This window comes from Lonchura striata, chromosome 1, assembly GCF_046129695.1.
Source record: "Lonchura striata isolate bLonStr1 chromosome 1, bLonStr1.mat, whole genome shotgun sequence".
NCBI lineage: Eukaryota > Metazoa > Chordata > Aves > Passeriformes > Estrildidae > Lonchura > Lonchura striata.
Window position 1 is genome coordinate 107,391,724 of NC_134603.1, and position 26,972 is coordinate 107,418,695.

Consider the following 26,972-nt stretch of genomic DNA (forward strand, 5'->3'; position numbering starts at 1 on the left):
TACATTTTAAAAGGAAAAAAAACTTAATGTAAAATTTTGTTTAAAAGTTAATAAAATGGTAATCTATTTTTTAAGAGCATGAAGGCAGTTACTATGACAAGGCTACCATAACACTATCTTGCATAATTTAGACTTTTTATACTCTCTTGATCTAAATGTCTTGACTTTGTTTTTAAAATAGAGCTTTTTGTCTGAATTGTGCACTACAGACAGCTCTGTACTCATACAAAATCTTAGAAACAAATCTTTTATAAATACATAAATCCTCTCACACACCCTTTTTTTTTCCACTGCTACAGCAGGAAACAGAAACAGGTGTCCTGTTTACATTTTCTGATACTCATGTATACTCCAGCAAAATTGTTCACAAAAGGTGGCTAAACCAGGCAGCTCCCTCACTCACATACTGCATCAAGTTTTCTACCTCTAATTACCATGAAGTCTGAGAACATATTTTTGCCTCCAACAGGTCAGCTCTGTTTCCCACTCTTGTACCACTCCATGATACTTCTGGTTTGTATTTTTAGTAGATACTTCTTCCTGCTGCAGGATAAAAAGCAAACAATACCAAAGATATCTTCCTCCATTTTGGGAAATCTACCCTGGATTTTGGCAATTACAAATTATTACAAGTATATTTTCCAGAGCAGAAAATCTTTGACTCAAATTGTTGATAAACGTTTGAGTTAGCTGGGACACAATTGGCTGGGTCCATCTACCCCACCCCCTCACAAATACCCTTTTCATATACAGAGCTACTACACTAAAAGCAAAATTGAGTCATATTTTTGGATGGCCTTTTTTTATTGTGGTAGTAAAGTGCATAGTGCAACAAAGTCCTTACCCTGATGGTGACCCTGGACAGCCACAGAGAAACAAATAGCCATGAAAAATTGCTTATAAAAGAGGCACTGCAAATGGCAAAATCTTACACAGCCAGGCAGAAAAATCAATAAGTTCATATCATCATTAGACCCTGCTGTGATGCAAAAGTTTCTCAGTAGCTACCACCCAGGCACCTAAACACCTTTACAAGTCCTAGCCACAGTCCACAGCACAACCTACAGCTAATAAACAAATTACAGAGTAAGGAAAGCCCCACAGAAGAGGAAGAAAAGGACACAGGGAATGTACTTTCATAAAAGCACATCACAGAAAAGTGACAGTCTGGATGTCTAGTTTTCAAACCTGCACCAGGCTCTTACCACTTTAAGTACGATGCACAATTTACAGTTTTGACAGATTTTTATTACATTCAAATGTGACATATTTGAGAGGGGCGTCAATATTCTTGTATCTGTTTGTAAGCACATAAACACATTGCTCAGCAGCTTCAGAACTGTGCCAAATTCATAACAATTTATCATACAAAAATAAGCCAGTCTCTCCGCTCCAAAAACCTCTCTGATGCTTTACCATGCTCAGACAAAATCTGATTTCATGAACATTACCACCTGCTTTTATTTTGCCTTTCATCCAGAAAAAAAAAAAATAGCTATCAGTTACACAAAACCCTTTATATGCTGCATGGGAGAGCTCTGTTCTGATGTCCCTGCTTCCCCCTCGTTGTGCTGCCTTCTGTTGTATGGGAGCAATTCAGTTTCATGGTAAAGTGCTGCAGTTAAAAGGATATAATGAAGTATATTATAAGCCACTACAGACAGGAGAACACACATCTCCTCCCCTTTTCCACTCAGTGCACTGACTACAGTTCCCTTTGTGTGAATCATCTGTCACAAAAGAGACCAGGAGATATTGCTGCTGTATTTTTTTTAAGCATTAGTAACTCTCATGAGATGAATCAACAGACCTTCAATGAGTCACCGTTCCTGTTCCTTCCTTCTTTCCAGGCAGTGAAGTAGTTATTGGAAGTTAGTTGGCTGGATGGGAGGTAACATTTATCTGAAATTGTACTTAGTGCCTTAGAATTAAAGCAAGTGGGTTTTTTTCAAGTCCTGGTCTAACCATCTAATGTTTGGCTTTAAACAAGTTGTTTCACATCTCTTTTTTTTGGTTTCTTGTTTATGTAGGACTGAAAATTTTGGGGTTTTTTTTTTGTTCTTACTGCCCATGGCTGAAAATGCTGTATCAACTAAAATACAACCATAAAAGTATGGAAGTTGTTTCCAAGTTCTTATCTACACAACAGCTGCAGTGCAATTAGCATAACTGAAGCAATTAATAAATAATGATAATAATTTTCTTCTTAGGACATATCTGGCCTTTGCATGATCTTTTATGAGAAAACTTGGTACTTCCATTAACTCAATTATTTTTTTTCCCCTAAAGCAATCTAATGAACTGTGTAGCAAGACTGGTATTTATTTTTGAGTGGTTCATTGGCAGTCAAGATTATTTCAAAGTGAGATTAAATAACTTAGTTATTATCAAAATCAAATCCCTCCTTATCTTTGTCCTTACACAGATGTTTACTCATGATGAAAAAGGTGTTGTACTGAGTTCTGATGTCTCTTCATTTTGAGCTCCAGTACAGCTATGCCTTTCCAAAATATTACAAGTTATGTAAGTGCTTGTCTGCCAGTAGAAAGGGAGCTGCTGTCTCTCTGTAAGGAGAGAGAAGCCAGGAATTTTTTTACTACCTTGCACCTGAAGAGTTTTTGGCTAGTTTCAGTTAGCTTGTATTCAGTGTAGTACAGTACTTCTGAGTGAACTGGTATATGTTGTATATTTAAGATTAAAACCAGAGGTGAAGATAATGAGGCTTAGCATGGATACAATAGGCAAAGGTTATTACAGTAGAGAGAGTCTATTCCAACATAGGCAGTGAAAGAAAAATGTTATTCAATCAGACAGAAAAATACATACAAATATGTTTCATTGGTCATAAAATGAAATTATGAAAGAAGTACTTCAAGATATCTGATTCCCATTAATCCAAAGATTATTTGTTCCTGTAAGCTGAAACTAGAATTTAGACTTATCACCTGTCTAGTTGTTGAAATTACTGGCCTAGCTGTAAATGCTACTAGAATAAAGGTATTAAAGTATTGTGAAGGAAGAAGGATAATAATGCATTAAATCTCACTCCTTTTAAATATATAGCAAAACAATTTAATTCTATGCAGTCTTGTCTTGTAACAACAAAGTCATGCACAGGAAAACTGCAGCTCTTGCTGAATCAGGTCAACATCTCTCAGTAGATCTGATTCCCTGTCCATTCTGAAAGAAATGTCACTACAAGTTTACAGCTGCCAAATGTAGATACTGCACACACAGAGACTGAATCAAGTGCCTTCAGGCTGCAGACCAAATGGTGGAGAAAATGAGGATCAAAAATATGAGGATAGACACTTTAGGGGGTGCTTTTTCCTACATTCAACAAAGCATTTTCCTTTATTTTTCATTCTGATACAAATTTTTTTTTTTTTTTTTTTTTTTTTTTTTTTTTTTTTTTTTGGTGCGCAGGATACTTGGAAAATTTCAAGATAAATACAAACAGAAAAGGTCAAAAGAAGCTTCAGACATTCTGAAGAGTGATGTATTCCTAATTAAATTGCACAGGAATTGAATAAATTCTGGTAACCATAAATGTTCAACAAATCTTTAGTCTTTGGGAAAAAATCCACCCTTGGATTACTATTTGTATCTTTCCTAAATATTATGTTATAATTTCTTCCAAAACTTTGATGATTAAAGCCATTCAGCTATACATGTTTTTAGTCCTTTATCTTTCATTTATAAGTTAATTTCCCTTCTCCTTTCTATACATATTTATAGACTTCCTGTGACTGAAGGTAATATGTGTTTAAAAATATTTCTTCCAGGCAGCAAGAATTTCACTGAGAGAAATCAGTAATACTGTTACAGAATGTCAGACATCACTAATATTTAAAATTAACTTTACAGATATAGCATCAAAATGCTAATGCCAATAGCTGTACCTCTTACTGTACATCTTTTTTTCTGGGAAATAGTGTTTTACCAATATGTGTAGTAATCTCTCTTCCCACTTCTCAAGTCCCTTAACATCAGGGTAGGGACAGGGAGGAAAAGGTTTCTCTCATTGCAACTCAACTCAGCTTCATAGAGCTGTGGGATTGACAAGATGCATCCCATGGTCCTGAGAGAATTTGCTACTACATTTGTCAAGCTATGCTCTGTGATACTTGAAATACCGTGACACTCAGGCAAAGTCTCCAGTGACCGGGAAAAGGCAAAGAGAACCCTGGGAACTACTGGTCAGCCTTAACTCTCTGCCTGGTAAGATCATAGAACAGATCCTCCTGGAAGCTATGTCAGAGCATATGCATGACAGGAAGGTGATTAGAGACAGCCAACAAGGCTTCACCAAGAGAAAATTGTGCCTGACTAACCATCAACTATTTATCTCAGGACTCTGGCAGAACATCTCATTGGGTCTCATAGACTTATGCACATTCGAGTTCCTCAGATGGTCATGAACCTGATCTCTACTTACAGTGAGAATTGCACTGCTCCCCCAGTCCCCATCCTGCTGTCCATCCACTGGAGAGGCATGGGAAGAAAGGATGTCATTGAAGACTTGAAGGCAAAAGAGGTGTTGAGTACCTCAGCCTTACCCTCCTCCATTTTTACCAGTGTTCCACCACTGTTTATCGGGGGTGGATGCACCTTCTTTGACCTTCCTTTTCTGGTTAACAGACCTGTGGAAGCCCTTCCTTTTATTCCTTGCATCCCTTGCCAGGTTCAGCTTCACCTTGGCCTTCCTCAGCTGTATTTCATCTCTGTACTCTTCTCAGGTTTCCTGTCCTTGTTTCCACTGCCTGTGATTTGCTTCTTTCCCTTTAATTTGACCAGCAGTTCCCTACTCAGCCATGCCCATCTCTTGTTTTCCCTGCCTAATTTCTTGCTCCTGGGGATTGCCAGCTCTTGTGCTCTATGGAAGACTTCCTTAAAAATCTGCCAGCTCTGCTCTGCTCCCCTGTCCCTGAGGGCAGTCTCCCTGGGAATCCTATTAAATATCTCCTTGTGGAGCTGGAAGTTTGCTCTCCTAAAGTTTGCCTGACTTTACTCCTTACCTGATCCATGTATCTCAGGACTGCAAAATCCACCTGTGCATGATCCTGATGCCTTGAGAGGCTACCTAGAACAGAGGCTAGACAGAGTTAAAGGAATAAAGTAGGTATTTATTAAAAGGTCTTCAAATGACAGAAACAGGTGGGAAGAGTCTGGTTGTGGCTATACCCAAGATGGATGTCAGGTCATGAGTTTTCACATTTTTATAAGTTTTGGTCCATTCACACACTGGGGTTAATTGTCCAATTACAGCTTCAGGTTGTGAAATCACATCCTCCCAGATTGCTTTCCTCAATTCGCTGTTGTTGATACCTTTTGGGACCAAAGCTGCAAAGGTGTTCTGGGTTCTCATGCTGGAAAAAGATTGTTTTGTCCAACCAAACTGTGAAGAGAACTTGCTAACACTTTATATGGAGTTCAGAGTTATATACTAATGCAGGACAAAATCTGGAAAATATGAAAGATAAAACTTAAGGAATCAATCCCTTCAGCTTGGGCTGTCTCCAATCTTGATGTCCCCAATTCACTCATTACATTGGTGATGCTCAGACACAGATGGATTGTTCATTCCCTACACAATATCAGCTTATTCTAAAGGTTCAGCGAGACAATGAGCCTCACTTATATTGTATCTTGTGGGTAGATTTACACATGAGAAGTTGGTCTTATATAATGTTAAATCAAAGCAATAGCTTTACTCACCTTTTTTTCCTTCTCACCACTTACATAAATAACTGCATAAGATCCAAAGAATGTAAGGTTTCATTATTTTATTTTATTTTGCCTGTAATCCACGGGCAAATATAGAGTATGTCTAGTCTGTACAATGAGCCCCTATGTTAGAGAGATGCCTGAGCTGTTTCTGAGAAAGATATAGCATGTCCACATAAATCAGCACTCAGCTATGCTGGGACTGATCCTTGGTGCAGTATAGTCTCTCATTAGAACTAATTACTGTTGGCAGAGCATCATGCTGATGCAGCTGTGCAGCTTCCAGAGCTGGTTCATTTGGCACTTAGCTCAGGGATCACTGAAGTCTTGGGCATGGATGTGCACTGTCATTTGGTCAAATGAATGAAGCTTCTGCTCATTAGTTCAAATGGACTTTTCATTTGGGAATTAGATAAATGATGAAGCCATCCAGATGCTTAGTCTCATTATTGTAAATACAGTTATGATTTTTGACAACTACCTGATTATTAACAAACAGCCAAGATACACAGTAATTCCTGTATTGCAGTCAAGTAACTTGGATAAACAATTTTTCTGTGTTATAATGCATTGATAGCTTTAATTTTAAGTCATGTTCTTAAAGCAGGTCCTGTGTTCCAATATGGCACTTCAGGGTAGTGTCTGTAGCCCTTTCCACCTATTTCTGGCAGCAAGGAGCAACCTACCAATGTTGTTTCCATGTCAGCATTGGCACGGCCTCTCTCAGCCCCGTGCAAATGAGGGCACCAGGGAAGGCAATTTAGAGATGACTTTGTGAAACTATTTCTAAACACAAAGATCTGAGTAAAAGTGGGAAAGGTGAACAAGATAGTTACTTTCAAATCTTCTTTTCTATCCAATTCTTCTTTTATATCTATTAAAAGCAATGGGAAGGATTCAAATCCTGATGATTGGTGATAAGGTCTCCCCCAAACCTTCTTTCTCAAAGGTAAACATATATCAGACTTGATTTTGACCATTTGATGATCTTGACCATTTGATAGATAGAAATATCAATCATCTCTCTCTTTTTATTATGTTTTCTTTCATTTTCAGTCATTTCACTGAATTCTGTCTACAGGTTTAGACAGTGAGCCCTTTGTCAGAGGTGTATCTAAAAACAAGTTTGGCACATGTTGCCCTTACAGAGCTACAATATTTTCAAGCTGTTGTTTTCTCAGAACAAATATCTCTCTGGCAGATTCAGTTTACAGTTTATAGATTATTGTTGTAAACTCTTTTACAGCCAAGTGAGTGAACTCTCATTCAAGATATAACATGGCATTTATGTTCTAAGAATGGGATTTCAAAAGGATTCTAAAGAAGTTACAAACTCATCCCTTTGATGTAAGTCAACTAAAACATCAGTCAATCCCATATGAAGGGTATAATAATACATATGGGGATGTATGAGAAACAAAGTACAGGAGAGGACATGAAACTGTTTCAAAGAAAGGATAATGGGGGAGAAGGAGAGAAATAGAGAGATGGGCATACATTAGAGAGGTGGTTGAGAGAAGGGTTGTAATCCGTCTTCCTTTTTTTTCCAGTTTATGTGTCTTGAGAGCATCCACCTACTGCATAGCATCTTTTAAGTACTCACCCATCCATTAACATCTCTTTCTTTTCTGGCAGCCTCATTATAATTAGAGATCTGAGCCTGAAATGCAACAAAGATCAAACTAGAAAACAGGGGAGAAAAAAGATACTTGAAACACAAGGAGTTCAAGAAAAATGGGAGATCTAGCTGGTCACAGATCTTGAATGCCAGAAATGTCTATCAGCTCATGTAATTTGACCTTGTGCATAGCGAAGGACATAGAAATGTGTGCTGCTTCCCCTGCAGCTGACAATCAGAATTTGTGCTTAGCTTAAGCATATCTACTTTGAAAGGAAGGATCCAAGAAACATAGAATCCTACAGACAGTGCAGTCGTAGAATCATGGAATCACAGATCAAAGAATGCCAGGTTAGACGGGGCCTCAAGGATTATGTGGTCCAACCTTTCTTCAAAAAAGCACAGTCTAGACAAAATGACCTAGCGCCCTGCCCAGCTGAATCTTAAAAGTGTCCAGTGTAGAGGAACCTACCATTTCCCTGGAGACATTATCCCAGTAGCTGATTGTTCCAGGAGTAATTTATACCCATTACCCTTCATCATTTCCATGTGACTTCCTATCAAACGGACATCTCCATCTTCTTTGTAGCCATCCCTTAAATACCAGAACAATGATGATAAGGTCTCCCCCAAGGAGGTCTTCCTGCACAGTGGTTCACTTGTGTCCCTTCATTTTTACGGGCACATGCCTCATGGATTTAGGATGAGGAAATGGTGAAAGCTAAATAGAGCTAAAAACAACACAGAACAAAGAGTGAGAAGGGCATTTTGTTTGCCAAAGTTGCTCTTCTGTGTTCTGAACAGATGGTTGACAACATCCTGAGACCTTGGAAAATTGAATCGATGAGAGAAACGTGTTCAGATTTAATTATATGTAATTTTGCAAGGCACAGAAAGGGTAAAACTAAGCAACAAACCTCAGTGTATTGAGTGAATTTATGTAGTAAAAGTACATAAAAAATTCACTCCTGTTCAATTTTACAAAATTTTCATCACAAAACCTTGTTCTGACTGAGTAACTTAAAACCCACATTAACTTTTTTTTTTTCATAATTAAGCAGTTTCATACATTTGTTCAAAGTCTGATTATTATTCTCATTTCTTAGAAAAACTGGCTTTGGTTTTACAGTATTTGGTAGACTAGAAAATAAAATTATTGTTATGAAAATTCACTTCATTACCTAAAAAGTGGCCATTACAAACCTCTGGTCATTTTTTTGCAGCTCATTTCCTACATCTTTTTGGAAAAAAAATCCTGGACTGGGTCAATCATTCTGAATAAATACTCACATATGCACAAGTATGTTAGATATTTTTTCAATCACCCTATTCAGATGTTTGACAAAATAATACTACTGTCACAGCCATCAAAGATGAATTTGAGTAAAAGAGATTATGTCATGCAAGGATTGTATGTGTATGCAGAGATTGAAAAGTACAACATACTGAGGGAAAAAAGCTAAACAATTGCCAGTGTTCTTATATAAGAAGTTACACTGAACTTCTGAACAAATTGGATGTTGTACTGGCTCTGGCTGAGGTGGAGTTAGTATTCTCCTCAGCAGCCCATGGTGGTGTGGTTTGAATTTGTGACTAGAATTGCATTGATGCCACACCAATGTTTTGCCTATTGCTAGTAGTGCCTGCATAGTGCCAAAGTTTCTCTCTATCCCAGTCAGGAGACTGAGGGTAGCAAAGGCAGTGGAAAGGGACACAGCCAGGAGAGTTGATCATAGATCAAAAGAACAGCATTTTGCTCAGTAGAAAAGCTGGAGTGGGGGACAACATGGTGTGCTCAAACCCAACCTTGAACTATTCATTCCCCTTGAGAGTCAGGGTCTCAAGACATGTGGGAAGAGCAATTGCCAATAAAAACTGAGACAAAAAGAATGTTGAGTACCTCAGTCTTCTGCCTGTCTGTTGTCACCAGGCTACCTGTCTCATTTTTTGGGGGTGTGAAAATTCTTTTGTCTTCATTTTCTGACTAATGTGCCTACTCATCCATTTCTGTTAAGACCTGTCATCTTACTTAGAGATGTACCTGGTTGGAAAGTACTTATTCCATAGACTGAAAATGGAAGAAAGAATGAAGAGCCAGAACCAGTAACATAACTTGTATGTGAGACATCCTGTTTGCAGCCTCTGCCCATCTGTGAAGTTCTTTTCACTGACATCATTTCATGGTCTTTTTCAGTCCATCAGTCTAGAAAATCCATTTCCTTGCCTTTGGTATGGGAATCATGTTTTTAAGTAGGCTGAGGAAGGATCAGGAAGTCCACAGATGCAGTATTATCTTCTCTAACTTTCAGCATCCCAGCAGATATATGCACTGAAAATGGCCTATGATAAGATTTTGCTGGAAAGCTATTCTTTCCCTAACTGTAAGATTAAATATAAAATACATTATAAATTTATACAATTGGTACTAATTTCAAAGGGACCTATTTTCTTGAAAAACTACAAATTTAATTATATATCTTTTAGGCTGTGATACAAATTTTAGCTTAAAGCCATGAATAAAGTTAGATTATGCAGGCACAGAGCTTCTACTTGAAATATCTTTATTTGCCAATTTTCTTCACTTTCCTTTTTAAAAGAAAAACTTTCCTTTAAAAACTTAGGGATACTTCTATCCAGATGACCAAAGCTTTGCAAACACAGAAGCGTTTTTGTGGATGTTTTCAAAAATTCTGAATGGATAATAGACAAGGTACACAGTAGTAATATTGACAATGTCATCAGCTGCCCAGAATAAGAGAATAAGAGAAAAAGTCTACTAAGAGGTCCTTATTTTACAGTCTTGTTGACAGTTTTGGCAAGCTATTCAAGCCTGACAGTGAAGAGATCTGAGGCAGTTCTTCAAAACAAAATTAAAGGAGAATTATACACACACACTTGAAAATAGACTTGATCACAATACACAATTTAAGTACTGAAGAAGTTTTACTCTAATTCCTACTTTGCCTGGGTTTATTGGCAGAACCACTGAAGTTATAAAACATAATAACATTAAAACTAAATATCTTTATTTCTGCAACAGCAAGCTTTGACTAATACAGATTTTGTGCCTTGCAAATTGCAAAAGGACAGACTAAATCCATGGCTTATAAAAGGCAGTTTATTCAACAAATTAAATTATTTTATTCAGCAGAGAACAAAAAGAACAACAGCTATTCCATATATTTTTTTCTTTTAGAAGTAGCCAATTTTGGCAAAAAAAAAAAACAATTATATAATAAATTTGCATTGAAAGCATATTTTCTGTAAAAATTTTATTCCTATCTATTCAGTTTTCCTAAAAATGCTGTCAAGTTAATCTGACATAACCTTGTGAAAATCTATTAGGTCATGTACGTATTTCCCACTATTTATCAGCATTGTTAGTGATAATGAACATGGAGTGGTGCTTTTACCCCAATTTAATAGCCTTGCTGAATAAGAATTTTATAATAGTGCATTATCAATTCAACCTAAGCAGAAACCACAGCTGTACTGGAACACTTAGACCCTAATTGGGCACCCAAGATCTTTGAAGGGAATTAAAATGGAGCTCTGGCTTTTTTATTTTGTATATAAGAAAATCAAATTAAATGGAACTCTTGGTTGTCTTTACTTCTGTCTGGTATCCTCATTTGTGAATGCTGTAATTGATAATACATTCTCTTTTAACCCTTTCATCTGATCTTTTGCCACCAGAATAAAATTTGCAACCCAAAAATATATAAACTGAATCTCAATAGGAAAGGCATAATTATACTATTTTATTCAAATAATTTATATGTTATTAATTACACTCAACATTCAGTAATAATTATCAACTATATATTTGCCAAGGATGACCTGAAGGAATGTCTAGTAGGGCTTAATGGGCATTCATAAAATTTCTAAACATGGTTTTAATCATACACTATAAACAGAGCACAGTAGAGCTTACTAAAGATCCATTTCTTTTTCAGCCATAAAATGTCACATGGATCTTAACCACAGCATTATTAGTTCATTGCTAGAATTAATTGCCCCTCAAAATAAAAAAAAATATAGACTTCTCCACCATTTTTTAATTAAAATGCTTATTCCTTAAAATAATAATAATAAAAATGTAATGGAAAGCTGGAGAGTGCAAAGATTAATGCAATTGGTTCTGCTGATGAAGCCAAGAAGTTTGACTTCTTCTGGAAGTTGAACTCCTGCTCAACTTAGAAGGAAGTGAACATGCCTAATAAATTCAGAAAGATGACTTAGCAGTGCACATCTCTATCAGATATGACTCCTTACTCTTTGGGAAGTGTAAGTGAACGTGTTAACAAATTAAGACTGCAAACAGATTGTGGACACCTCTTGCTTGCTATTTCAGCTGCTACTGAGGTCTCCTTCTCATTCGACGTCGGAAACGGGCCAGTGGAAATCGTGGTGAGGTCGCCCAACCCGCTCAACGATGACCAGTGGCACCGGGTCAACGCCGAGAGGAATGTCAAGCAGGCCAGCCTGCAGGTGGACCAGTTACCCCTGGAGGTCCGGAAGGCTCCAACGGAAGGACACACGCGGCTGGAATTGTACAGCCAGCTCTATGTTGGTAAGGTGCAGAGGAGGCAGCCAGGCTTTACTCTGACAACGCTGAACATTCTTTGCCTCGTGTCTTGCCAGCAGCAGTTAGTGAGTGTGGAAAGCTGGGTACCTCGAGTATTTGTGGGACAGCAAAGGGGGGAAAAAAGAAAAAAAAAAAGAGAAAAAGAAAAAAAAAAGGACAGATGTGTCCATAATTACAGAATAACAAAGATCAACTAAGAGAAAAATATTTTGTATTAGAAACTTGTCCTTTTTGTCTCTCTCCACCTGCATCTCCTGGCTGAAAGTGCCTCCAGCAGACTGCAGTGCCAAACTCCTTTTTTGATGAGTCTTTTCCCAGACACACAAACACTTTTTCACCACAGAAGTGAAAACTTCTGCAGAGTTCTTGCCAGGACCACATGTGCCTGCAGTGCCCATCCTAGCCTCGGCAGCACTTCCAGCCTCTCCAGATTTGATCATTGGCCATACTTTTGCATTCACAGCTCTCAATGCAGTGTTTTCCCTTTAGTCCCGTGGGCTATTTACTCATTTGATGTAGGAAAGTATCATGCAGTGTTACACAAATGCATTCCCTGGAACCAAGTTAGTCCAGCTGCTTTCTGGAGCTACTGGTTTCCACTACATTTGGGGCAGACTATTCCAGCAGCATTTGTATTTCTCCAACTGTGAAGCCTCAGGGCTGCAAAGTGCTGACATGCCAAGTGCCATTAGCTGGAATCAGAACTGCATGACATGTTGAGCAAAGAAGCACTTTCATACCTCTCTAGATATCTGTTACAAGAGAAGAAAGTGAAAATAGGAAAAAAAAAAATAATTTCTCCATGTTAGTCAGCATTCAACAACTCAAATGAATTAAAATGATGTTTAAAGCCTTCATTGCCTTAGTAATCAGCCCTGTGTCACTGCAAACTGTGTATAATGTGTCACCAGATGTGCAGGTGTTATTTACAAGCTCAGATTCTCCTTTGCTGCTGTGATCCTAGTAAATGGCAGTTTCAAAATAAGCTGAAAGATAAAGTTTGTTTAAAAGAGGAACACTTAACCTTTAAAAAATATCAAGCCTTTTGCTGTAAACAGGAAGGGCTGGGATTTTTTTCCTTGCCTGAGTTCTTTGAGAATTGTTGATAATGATTTTATTTGTTAGTTTTGAATTGACTGTAACACCAGCAATGTTTTGAAATATATAGTACCTTTGTTGCCAAAAAAATAAATGTCATAATCTGCATCAGATTTTTTTTTCTTTCTGAATTACATCTATTTCATATAACTTGGTGATTGGAGCACACACACCAGAGAACAGCTTTAAACTTTACCTGGAGTCAGACCTAGAATGGATTCGAGTTGGAGTGCCCAAAATGAGTACCTGAATATTGGGGCCTGGAGAGTAATGCTGAATAAGAATTGCTTTGGTGCCTCCTTTTCCATTTCCTTAGAATAAATATCTATTATTTGGGTGAGCAAGAGGGACTGAGGGGTGATAACTTTGTGTCCTAGGGGCTAGGACAATCACTGAGAGGGGAAGAAGGTTTTTCCTCACTACAGAGTTTACATAGAATGGAATCATGCCAGAACATCCTCTGCCATGTGCACTCAGCAGAGACCAAGCTTTGCCTGCTCCTACTCCAAATCTTCCAGTTGCTGGTACTTGGTTTGAGGCAGCACTCTCTGATTTGTATTTAGTCTTCTTCCCACTCAGGTAAATGTCAGCCTCTGTGGTGATGAGCATTCAGATCTCCTCAAGGACTCTCTGGCACCTGCAGCACTGCAGTAATCAAAGAGAGGAGGGATGAGCAGAAAAGATGCCAGGACTCATTGTTATTTACTCACATTTTTTAGTTTGGTTTTTTTTTTTTTTTTTTTTTTTTTTTTTTTGATTGTTGTTTCTAATACAGCCTCAGATAAGACTTTCCTAGCTGAAATCTCATTTTTTCAGTGAGTGTTTACTTGGGGTGAAAAACAGCAGTTCTTGTTAACTGCTATAAAAAAACATCTCAATCCAGATTGTCAAATGTAGCTTTTCAGTGTTCCATCCTCCAGTCTGTGCTCTGCTAAGTAAATACTATACATGATGTTTCTTGGAAATCAATGTGAATATTTTCTATTGTAACTGAACATGGAGATTTGACTCCCTTTTTCTTTGCCCATTGTGGCTTTGAAAAATGTAACACTGCATAGCATATTATGGCATTATTATTAGCACCCACCATCACTAATCATTGAGAGAGAAAGGCTACCCATTAGCAGTTGAGCCAAGCCCATTTCTTCCACTGTTATCTCTAAAAACATTAAAATTGAAATGAAATTAAATGAAATGAAATAAAATGAAATCTTACAGTGTAGGGCTAGAATCTCAAATGTCTAATTAGTATAAAGCAAGCATTGATAAAAAACTACTATTTCTGCTTGCTGGTGGTATGATATCAAAGCGCTAGGTTTCGCTGATCTGTTGCCATTAGGACAAGGCAATTCCTTGCCCTTATAAAGTTACCCCAGGCTATTTCATGTGAAGCAACCACGGTGAAATCCATTCAGTGCTGTCTCACAGCTCAACGTTTCCTCTCAGGTGCTGCAGGAGGCCAGCGAGGCTTCCTGGGCTGCATTCGCTCCCTGAGGATGAACGGGGTGACGCTGGACCTGGAGGAGAGAGCCAAGGTCACGCCCGGGGTGAAGCCTGGCTGCTCTGGCCACTGCACCAGCTACGGGATGTACTGTGCCAACGGGGGGAAATGCGTGGAGAAATACAATGGCTACTCCTGTGACTGCTCCAAAACTGCCTACGATGGGCCATTCTGCATAAAAGGTAAATGCCTTTTACCTTTAAAGGTGCAGGAGGCAGAGTGGGAGGGAGCTATTTGCCCAAGGGGAAAAAAAAATGCAATGGGATCTTTTCTTCAGCTTCATTAAATAAACAAGTAAATCCTTCTTTAATACTTCTTGTTAACAAGTCAAATTATACACCCATGTGTATATTTAAATGTGAATATTTAAAACCACAACTCTTATGAGGACTACACGTTACCTGTTTAAATCAAATAACACAACAACAAAATGCATCAGGAATGCCTGTAGTAGTAGCAGGCAGAGGGTATTCCATAGTTTTGAATTGCAGAATCATAAACCCCAACTAGCACAATGTCATGGTAACTTCTTTAGAAGAAAAACATAGATTTAAACAAAAGCTACCTAGTGACTCAAACGTGTAGGTAAGATGTTTGGGTTGAATAGCTTATATATTGGGAGGCCAGCATTTGGCTTAAAACTTTTATCCATCTGTAGATCATCTTTTTGTACCTCAAACTGGGTTAGGGATTGAACCTGCTAGGATAAGGGAAGGCACAGACCTCCCACATTTATGTCAGTCCTTTGGAAATGCTTAAAATATGTTTTGGATTTTTAAAAACAATGATTGTAAGAGAACAATGCACTGTGAATGCACAGGTCTGCATAAAAAAGAAATGCAAGGAGTTTGGGAAAGCGGGATCCAACAACAAAAATTGAGAAGTACTAATTTATTTTTCCTTGTTTGACTGTCTAAGTCACTGGTTTTCCTAATCATTTTAAAAGCTCTCTCAAAGTTTCAGCTAAAAATGCGAAGGTTTTTCTCATCAGTATCCCCAATGTTAAAGAAACCTGTAGCCTCATAAAGTGCTCCTCTGCTTTTACATTCCTCTCTGAACCAGGAATCCTGCAGACAGTGTAGGTCACCAGGCACCAAAGTCCCCTCATGAAGCTAATTTGGCAGTGGGGAACAGCACCTGGTTTTTGATGTTCTGTGTTTCAACTCTTTCTTAACAACCCAGGATGTTCTTCCAAGTCAAATTCTGAGATTTTCCAAATATCCATACCCTGCTCTCATTTAGCCACACTTATAGGAAACATAAAGTTTATAGCAGAAATAGGCAATCTTTTTTACCTGATGCTGTATTATGGACTGCATTTTCTCCCCACACACTTCAGCCACTTTCATTTTTATCCATGTATGTTCATTTTCATTTCATTCTGTCACAGCAAAGCTTTGTCCATTGCTGATGTTGTTCACATACTGGACCATCCTCTTCTAAAAGCCAAGGGATTGTTTTCATATCACCAAATAGTCACATCACCAGATATGGATGAACCTCTGGCATTATTATTTTTTAATTCCAAGAAATATGATGCATTTCTACTGCAGCAGAAGGGAAGCAGCTGCTTCTCTAGGTAATGGCTTCCACTGTGCTTGCATGCAGAATTTTCATCAGCTTTCACCATGCTGTGCTGCTTCAAAAGCAAATTATAAAACATGTCCATTCAGTTCAGGACTGTACATACAGCAGCTCCTGAGAATGTGAATACAGTAATTTCAGTTAATTTAGCAAATTATTTGTCATGAATAGTAGTAATGCATATTTAGTATTTCTGTTCACTAATGCAGTTATATGGTAGAGGAAACCTATTCAGGCTGGAATTAGGTCAATCTCTTACAGATCACGTGTTGACACAAAAGAAAAAAAAAGGAAAAGAAAAAGAAAATAAAAGATAATTATATGCACTGAATTCACATTATAGCTTTTCCTGTACTGCCAGAACTCATCACACTGACTTTTATTTGTGAGGGTTTTGTTCCTCTTATGGATAAGTAAGCCTCAACCTTCCACCAAAACTATCTCTAAGCTAAAGTGTTTAATGTAGAACTAGCAGAACAAAAACATACCATTAGGGGAATAATTGAGCACCTAGCACAGGCAAGCCCTGGTTTTGGCTGGCCTGTAAGCACTTCCATAGCAGTGGCAGTATTACCATACATGTTATACTCTTCTCCTTATCAGTGTCCCAGTGCAGCCAAGGGCCCAGGACACTGACAGGGAGACTTTGGGCATGCAGTGAAACTTGCTGTGAGCTGGTGCTTATGCAAAAGTGCTCTTGTTAGTGCAGGGATGTCTGTGCCATATGGTGTTGTGCCATTTAAACATGACATCAGATCTCTGCTTTCAATAGCAAATCTGTCCCAGGCTAAAAATGGCTCTCTAAATCCTTTAGATCTTATGTACAAGGTTTAAATTACCAATTCCTATCTGTTCGTGCTAAAGACTGCTGTACTCATCTAGAATATTCCCAGATGTGATTTCGTGTGGGTGAGTTCATGAGGCTTCCCTACAGAAAGAACAATGGGATACTGGGGAAAAAGCTAGAGGATAAATTACACAAATCAGACTGGATTTGGGACATCCTATGATTGAAATAATTGTAAAATCTCTGTAACAAACAATGCTGATAATGAGGTCCTTGGAACAGTTCATTTACTGCCCATTACATTTACATTGTCAATTTAACTTGCATTACGCCTTTTTAATCAAGCAAATCACTGGAACAACTTATGTGTTTTGTCAAGCTTCCTAGACTTGTGAAAGAGGGGAGTCCTACATTTTCTTTCTCATAGCAGCTCCTGGAACCTTCTACTGTGTCCTCTTGGTCTATGAGACAAGAATAAATGTATTTTCTAAAAACAAAGGGCAAACATACATAACTGAAAAAAAAAAAAAAAAGGCAAAACAGCCAAGTATGTTTTAGTTTAAGAAAAATGTTTTAAAAATGTATAAAAATCTGAAAGATATTTGGATTTTTTTTCTGTAAAATAAAAATGATGCCTACATTTTTTTTCATTTATTTTGATGAAGAGATTGCAAATGTTATATTTCAATCAATTTTTTCATTAACACTTTGACACTTTCCCCTCTGTAAAAGCACTGAAACATCTATGAACATGTTTTCAAATAATGTATGATCTGTTTTCAATTAATTTTTTTTCTTTATAATGACATGGTTGAATACTGCTCTGTCACTTTTATAACCTGCACCACACTATGCTGTTTGTTGCTGCAATGCTGGGTAAGCCTAATGTGAGGCAAGCAGGAATATTTTCCTTTGTCACCTTCACTAGGAATTTGCATTGGTTGTCAGAAAATAAAATGGCTAGGGCTTTGCAGGATAGACTAGGACTTTGTTCTTTATTTCACTCATCTGAGTAAGTATTCCAGGCCAAATAGATCTGTTGATTTGATAATTAGTAGTTCCTGACATCCCATTCACACCAGTATGAGATACCACCAGAAAAATATGCCACTCTGCTGGAGCGAAAGGTGGCACAATGTAACCCTGACAATATAGCACGGAGTTCTCTTCCCATTGATTTTCTTTTGCCACAGGAAACTTTTCTTATCCAAAGGCTTTACTTTGATATTGAAATCACTGTCTGCAGTGAACTTTTTGGGGTTGGTTACATGCTAAAAGAACTAGCAGAGCAGGTGGGAAAATCAAAGGAAAAAAACATTGCTATAAGGAAATCACCATACAATGGTTCATGGGTAATAAACACACTTCACAATAAAAGAAGGCCTCACATGCTGTGGATTCTTTCACTGATGAAATCTGTCCTCAGAGCTGCTGACTGATGACTGACAAGAAATTGCATTGTCTCCAGCCTTATTAGCAGCACATCACAATGTGAGGGATGTTGTAGTGGTCTGGAAATTACACTATTTTTTTACAAGGACAAAAAGAAGCATGAAAATGCAGTCTGACATCTATTTTAACTGAATTTTTGTTTCATATTTGAGGCATATGCAATTGGTTTTACTTCTTTCATTTACTTTACTTCTCAATTGCTCAGAGAAATTGCTCTGAAGAATACCTGAAGTGTTTCTGCCATCCTGCAGATTGCTTTTTGACCTTTCCCTGTCCTTTGTTTAAGCATGAATTCTTCTCTTTTTTTCTCCCACAGCTGTCCTATCATCATAAAAGCATTTCGGAAAAAACAATTAAATTTTGTCCCTCTAAGAAACAAACTCTTTCCTCCCTTTAAAGAAAACAAAACAAACAAACAAACAAACAAACAAACAAAAAAAAAAAAAAAAAAAAAAAAAAAAGATCAAAGGCCAAATGCAGGGCATGTGTCAGCATTCTGATGCAGGACATACCCCAGGGAGAAAGCATTCCTCCTTTGGTATTGAAATGCAGTGGAACAACAGTAGGAGAAGAAACTGCACTCACCAGGAGTGAGGCCAAAAAAAAATTCAAAAAAATTAAATAGCTGGTGCTATGACTCATGTGCCTTCAGGTATGCTGGAAGGGTAAATTCAAAGCTTCCCAGTTTCTCTGCAGTTACTCAATTTGCATTAACAAACAGCAAGGAGATGCTATACTTTTTTTTTTTTTTTCTCCTTTGGAGTAAAGCTCAGATTCTCAGTGTGAATTCTTGCAATCCTTAAGACAATACCCAAAACAAACTCCTTCATGTTTGTTTTTATATTTGTATGAACCTGAAAGCACTTACAAGTAGTATTGTCACAGTCAGATTTCCTTCTTTTCCTGCTCCCTTCCATGTCTCAAAGAGAAAAAACAGCTTTTTACTAGGCCGAGTGGATGCAGGGCTTCAGGAGGCAGCAGCTCTGCACCTTCCACCTCGATCACCTCCAAATCCTGCCCTGGTTAGACTCATTCAATTCCCTTTATGAGTGTTTAAGGTAACTAACTTCTCATTTTTCATAGTTAAGAATCACAGAACCATGAAAATCAAGGCAACATTCCTTGCCAGATCCAAAATAAATTCCTCTATTTTCAATATGATTGTGATCTGTTAGCTGAAAGTTACGTGTGACATTTTCTTCAGGTTGTTAATGTTAAGCTCTCACTCTGGTAAGTCTGAATACTGCAGTCAGGCTTTTTTTTACCTGTAGATCGTACTTCAGAACTCAGGTTTTAGCCTATTTTGGGTAAATATATATACTCACAAAAAATAGATATACTTTCTAAAGCTATTCCATTTTTCAGTCCTGTCAATATTGCCTTATTAAACATTCACAGTTATGCTCTAGTGCTTTGAAAGTAGCACTTCAGTGCAACAATTCTTTCATTGAGAAAAAACCTCATGTTTCTCTTTTTAAAGAAAAACAAATCTTTCCTATAGTACTTATATATCTTAAAGAGGTATCAACCTGGTTATAAACTGATTTTCAACTGACTATAATATTGCTGTCTCACTTGTCATCCATAATAAACTACTTATAAAAAGCACAAATTCCTTATTTTATACACAGAAAACAAATAAATCAGGGGAATAAGTTAAAAAGAAAAATACTTAGTCCTGGCTCAGAAAATGTGATGAACTCTCTTGGTCAAAATAAAAATTAAAATAGGCCTGCTTTAGTGCTATTGCTCACTGAATGCAGATGTTTTGTGAAAGTTAAGTAGAGAGCCCCAGCAGCATTGCTGGCTGCTGCATGCCTGTGCAAAGGCAGCTGAGAGCTTTGAGTTCTCACACCAGACACCCATGTGCAATACTTATACATCTGCATGCTGCTTAAATAGTTTTGGCACCTCACAAGATGACAGGGCATTTATGCTTACAACAGCTCTGTGATGTGAGGAGATGTTTTTGTTATGGTAATGCAGAAAGCAAAGGAGGGCAGGAAAGATCCGCTCAGATTTAAAGTGAATACCTGTAGTACAGGAAGGAATTGAAGCCAGGTCTCATCTAGCAAGGCTGTTGCTCTGAAAACTGTGAAATCAGCAAATGACAGTCTAATATTTCTCAAATAGCTCTTGCAAAGATGCAAGTTTATCTCTGAGGTAACCTAAAGAGCACCTCCATAGACTCACTGGCAGGAAATTGTGAAATCTGGTCTGTTGTACACTTGACCTCACATTTTCTTCATGCATCCAATTTTATTTGATGTGGCATGGAAAAGTTTGGTGCTTAGTTTTTTCTTTTTAACCACTATGGCTATTTCCACCAGAAATGGACCTGGCTTGTCATTTAAATTTTACAGAAAATACATGGCACCTGTTGCCATTCCCTTAATCTGAGTCTGTTGTCCCAGACATCAGATCAAGTATCTATCATACTTTCAAATCAGTACAGAATGAACTGCAACTGCAACTTTCCTGGCAGTTTTAGGCTTTCTGCAGCATGCACACTTCTGTCCAGGTATAGAAAAGTGGAATAAAGCTCTGCTTTGCAGGTCTAGTACAAAAGTAGATTCAGAGCTCAGCCTTGTTTAAGCATATCAAACTACTTTCTGGCAGAATCTACCTGTTGGCATTGACTAGGGAGGCTTGGAAGTGTCATTAATCAGGTGGCTAAACCCCATCTCCTGTGACACTCATCCTGTTCTGCTGAAGGTAGTGCGAATCTTTGCATGGATTTATGATCACCCATAGTTTCACTGGTGCACATTGTTTTGCATATCCCCTGATTCTGATAGTTCAAGAAGGCCTTTTTTATACTGAATACTGTTACATTCATATAGGAGAAGCAAGTCCTCACTAGGTTTATATTCTATTAATATCCACAAGCAATTGGTGTACTTTGGTGGAAAGTTCCAACATGCATCACAGATTATTAGAGTAAGAGCAGCCAGAAAATGAGGGATGTAGAGCAATAGCTTTAAATCCCCACTTCCTGATATCACACACTAAATGTGCCTGAAAGTAGTATAAAATGTTGAGTAAGCTAACCAGATGAATGGTAAGCATTATCACCTTCAGGGCCCTCAAACTCTCTCCCAGATCAACAGCTGTGAGATTCTGACCCTTTACTGATGCCCTATGGCCAGAAGCAAACAAGTCTTAGTCTTTGTGACCACACTCTGGAAGTAGCAGCAATTTTAGGTGCACTCAAGCAGAATTTTTACCATAAGATGAACAATATTCAATATTCATAACTACATCTAAAATAAAAATAATAGAAAGGAAATTATGCAAAAAGAAATTATTCAACCATTTGTCTGAAGAATATTTGTAAATGCACCAAGTATTAGAAAATCTCCAGTGGCTGTCTTTGCTTATGATTTTGGAAAAGCTTCTTTTCACACCCAGAACTCCATGCAGGGAAGACATAGCATTGAGCACTGGCAAGTAGCATCACAGAGTAATAATTTTAACTTACTGATCTGAGCAAGGCCAAAGAGACATTTAGGAATCCCAGATGGGACATGCTTACAGCTGTAGGAAGTCAGCTTTGTGAAACAAAGAGAGAATCTTTTCCTTCTCCATTTCTCACGTCCTTGCCAGGTTTTGCAATTGCCAGGATTTTGTCTCCACCCTCTGTAAGGCAGGTATGCCTTGTTATGCCCATTAAGTGAATAACCAGCACTACTTCCTCCTTGGTCTCCAGGTAAAAGGTGACAGAAATCTGATCCAGTTTACTTGGAAAACTATGAGAAGTTGAGTCATCAGCTTGAGTCAGTGAGAGCTGTCCTACTAAAGAAGGGAGATTCCACTTCTTACAATGTCACCCTTGAAAAGGTCCTGTGTTTAAACTGGGGGGGTGCGATTTGGGTTTGGGGTTTTTTGGTAGCTCCAAAGATCTGCAGTTCCTTTTTTTATTAGGAGTAATATCTGATACTTGATTCATGACAATTCCTATTAACATTTCCATCCAACTGTCAGCACAGAACAAACCCAATTGCTGTAAAGACTGCTGAGCTCTGTATCTCTTATATATATGCATCTAGATAAGAAATCTTCCTGAAGCTGTGTTCAGCCACACCTATGTCATGCTGGCAGGGTTTTTCAGAGGTGAGAAACAATCCACAATTCCTGTTCTGGTTTCTTCTACAAAGCCAGCCCAAAGTGTTTAAATTTTAAAAATTCTGTCAACAGACAGTGACTGCATTGTATGTTGATGTAAAAATAGGTATTATTTTCCAAAGAAAACAGATCTGTTACCACTGCATTCATTTCCCTAAGGCCTCTGCTTTGAAAGGATGGTTTGCAGACCAATCTTTATTACACCTTATGCCTGATGTCCCAAGAGTCATCTGTTCAGATAGCATTTCAAATATTACAGAGGAAAAGAGAGTTGTGTGTGAAAACTTCCCTCTCATTTCAGCAGGAGGGATTGGGCTGCATTTGACCCTCTTTATGCAGGGAGCTTGAATGATTTTCTGGATGAAGGACTTTCATACTCCTAAGATAACTTCAGGAAGACTACACTTGTGACCTCAGGTGTAAACCCCAAGGTCACCACTTGTGACCTAAAATGTAGGTAGCTCTTTTGTTGGTCTGCCCTCAGCATTTCCAAGACGTCATATACCTGCATTCAGAACAAAGAAAATTATGTTTAAGCTATTTTTAGTATGTCCTAATAGTTTAAACAACCTACTCCTGTGAGTTGCTGAGCACTTTGCAGTCCTGCTGCAAGGATTTCAGGTTCTTTCAGTAAAGTGCATAATCTTGCACATCAACCTCTTTGATGAGCTGGAACTTGAGAGAATTAAATATATTCCTATTGAAGGCCCAATACACTCACAAAGCCAAAGTGAACCTCCTCTTATCCTTCCTTTTATAAGAGGTGATGTGCATGTGAGGAGAATTTCAAGGTTTATTACAATACCCTGTATGCCTGTAATAATAAAGCTACATTGAAAATTATTTTCTCAGTGCAAATCAAGTTAAACATACAGAACATTTTTTGCTCCATTGTGAAACCCTTTTGGAATAAAAAGTCACAGAACAGCATATTGAGAGTTGGAAGGGACCCACAAGGATGATCAAATTCACCTCACAAAACTGCAGAATAATCTGAATGCCATTTCAGAGGGCACCATTTACTTAAAGCTTTCTTTGTAGTAATGAACATTTAACACGGCAATTTATAACATTTACAGCTCTGGAAAAAAATGCTTCACACGCTTTCCAGTTCAGCCCCAGAGCAGTGCTGAGGTCAGGACTGAAGGTCCCAGTATCCCCAGAGCGTGAGGCCCTGGGCAAGCATAGCATCAGGCAATTCCAAAGATTACCTCTAAAATGAAAGGCGTGACAAGCAGTAAACAGGCTGGAGGTGAACATAATTGTGCATCAGTGTGCAGAGTGTGGATGTGGAGCCTCCACAGGGGCTGTGATCCCCACCAGCAGTGGCAGTGGCAGGACCCGGCAGCTCTGCCTGCGTAATTGATAGGGCATCTGCCCCAGAAGCAGTTTGTGTCAACCAGAAGCAGGGACTGAAGAATAAATTAGTGGTCACAGGGATATTTTTAGGCCCATCTTGAAAATACTTGGAGCTACTGCTTTAGATTTTTGCATGTTAATGCTTGTTTCTTACACCACTGTTGGAAGCAGAGGGCATCAAGAGTTTGGGAAGACTTTTCATGACAGGGCCCTTCACTTTTAATCCAGGAGCGCTAAAGTTGAGACTACTACAAAATATAATTGTTAAATGAAATTGCTTCCCCCATAACTTTTTCGGGGTGATTTAACCTTTCCCCTCTAAAATTGCAGTTATAAATCCATCAGAAGGATCTAATTATTTATAGCACTTCCGGACCACTGCTTGACTCTATGTTTTATATGTCCACTTAGTGACAGCAACTGTGATATTTTGAGTTTGGGGAAATTTTTATATAACAGCAAGAAAACATAAAGCTTTTCCAGCATTAGATTTAGCAAAATTTTGGAAAGGAACATCAATATAATTTTATAATTTTACCTATCCTCTTTATTATTCTCTGGTCAGCTACTCTGAATGAATTCTGCAGGCTCATTCCTGACTTACTTTGTGTCTGTGTAAAGTTTTGAAAATCAGCATCTTCCAATATGTGTTTTGAGATAAAGCCCTTGCTTAGAATCGTGTAAAGACTCTACATGCTAAAAGGAATAAAAATTAATTTCTTCTTTGGATGGGCAATATTGTGCAAAACTGTGGCAACTTTGCATCATGTAGAAAGGTAGTAGACAATGAAAGACTTCTTTTTAAAAGACTGTTTATGGCCTTGAGCATTTCTTACAGCCCTTGTTTGAATACCGTACTCATATGTTATTATAATATTTTTAATCATTATTTAATAGCTTACGAAATGTTCATAAACACACCTTCTTAATCAAGTTCACATATCATTTAAAAATTTCCTTTCACAATGTTGTCCCAGGCAGCACAGCTGATCCAGTACCACAACATCTCTAAATGAATGACTACCATAGGAAGATAGTCAAGTGATCACCAGTGGAGTAGATGATACCAGTGGTGGCCAGTTTTCAGTAATTCCTGTAGGAGGTTATCAAAGTCAGCATTGCTGCAAGAACATCAGCCTGGAATTATGATTTTAATGTTGAGGAAGAGGCAGGACTGCATTATTATGGGAAGCACTACTAGTACTTTTTCATCTGAAAGTATTAATTCTGTCAGAAGTTGGTATATTCTCTGTCAGGAGTGTTAGAACACCACATCTTGTCTCAGGTTGGTTTGAAAACTGTATCACCTCCTGGGATCTGCAGTTCAGGTATCTCTTGCCTCTTTTTCCCAGCTGAGTCAAACTCCCTAGTTAACTTTACTTCCCATAAGGGCATCCTTGTTATGGAGGTCTTGTGAAGGATTGAGCTAGCAGTGGATAACTTACAAGCATTGTCTCCAGTCCTTATAGGGGCTGGAATTGTCATCATTCCTTTGGGAGGTCCTTCCAAATCCATTCAAATTTGGTGATCAGAACTGCTGTTTTTCCTTTTCCTTCTTTGTTGTTTGTTTACTGTGTCTTTTAAGCCACTCTTCCTTGTATCTCCTTCTTTGAAGCATTATCTACCACAAAATTTCAACAAGAATGCATTTAAATCATAATTATCCTTGTCTGTGGTATTGATATGAGATATAGGTATAGGCTTTCTGTGTGCCCCAAAGGAAATATTTCCTTAGCTTTGTGAATCCAAGTAGTCACTAATAAAATGGAGATTGTTCTTTTCATTCTCATAGAAAAATAGTGAGGCTCTTAACCTAAATATTGTGCTTAAAAAAAACAGCAGTAGAAACATGCACAGACTAGTTCTAGCAAGTCACAGTAATATGTTTCAACCAAAAGGTGTCAGCACATTTAATTTACCTTTTTTTCTTTTCATCCTCTTTTTCCTGTTCTGTTCAAGATGTGGGAGCATTTTTTGAAGAAGGAATGTGGCTTCGTTACAACTTCCACTCCCCAGGAACTAGCATGAAGGATTTAGTTAGCCGGACGCTTTTGAGCTCTGCAGATCCTGAGATCACAGTACCTGACCTCAGCTTGAGCAAGGAAGAGCTCAGCTTCAGCTTCAGCACCACCAAGTCCCCTTGTGTCTTATTTTACGTCAGTTCCTACACCCCGGACTTCTTGGCTGTCCTCGTGAACCCCACTGGTAAGAAACTACTCTGGGGTCTCCCCATTGGAGGCACAATTGACAATGCCAGGCTGATATTCAGAGGAAGCTCTGAATTAATGAGAAAGTCTCTTCACCCTTGTCACATTAAAGCACTTAGAAACCTGATCCTTTATTCTGCTCCTACTAGATCTGATACTGATGTAACTGTTCAGTTCAGTGGTGTTTCTTTAGTCAATCCTCCCTCACAAAACAAAAACAACCAAACAAAAGAAACCAAAAACCTGCTATAACAGTCAGACCCATGCCATGGGCCAATATTATGGTGGGGACAAGCCGACATGAAGGCACGTGAATAGCTGAACTGGCAATGTCCCTAGTAGTCAGTAGAAAATGTCATGCACTGTTCTGAAAATCTGGATACTCACTGAGGTGACTAAAATATGGATGTAGTATAGTATGTAATGTCCTAAACATTTTGGTGATGGATGAAGGTTGGATATGGACCATTTGCTGCTACTGTATTAAAACTCTATATGACCTAAATATACTTCGATTCCAAATAGTGCCTTAGTGCCCCATGAAAACCATAATTAGGATGATTTTACTACTGTTCTCTTTTATGGGATAATATGAATATTCTACATGCCACTCATTTTTTTCCCTTCATGGGAAAGAAAGGACATGCATGAGAGAAATTCAACAGCACACAACTAAACTGTAGTTATTGAGGTCTAAGTCTGCTCTTTTGGGCCAGAATATTTCCAGTTTTCATCAAGAGTGGGGGCTGTGTTTCCCTTTTCAAACATTCTTCCTTTTAATCAAATATTTAAATGTGTTATGAAGAGCAGACATTTCACTTTTGTTTAGAAAAGAAAAATCTGTCTGGCAGTATGTTATGAATATCAATTAACCACTCCTGATTATACTTTTCCAACAACGTAACCTCAGGTTTTTATTTCACAAT

General features: G+C 38.1%; 1 protein-coding gene across 2 annotated transcripts in view; it reads left to right on the top strand.

Moving 5' to 3' along the window:
- The window catches only part of CNTNAP2 (contactin associated protein 2), a 1,054,227-nt gene that overhangs the window by 949,272 nt on the left and 77,983 nt on the right, over window positions 1-26,972 (top strand). For both annotated transcript variants that reach the window (XM_031503926.2, XM_077786381.1), the window contains 3 exons: window positions 11,700-11,918; window positions 14,478-14,714; window positions 25,799-26,044. In XM_031503926.2, the coding sequence (XP_031359786.2) occupies window positions 11,700-11,918; window positions 14,478-14,714; window positions 25,799-26,044 (702 nt within the window). The remainder of the gene's footprint in view (window positions 1-11,699; window positions 11,919-14,477; window positions 14,715-25,798; window positions 26,045-26,972) is intronic.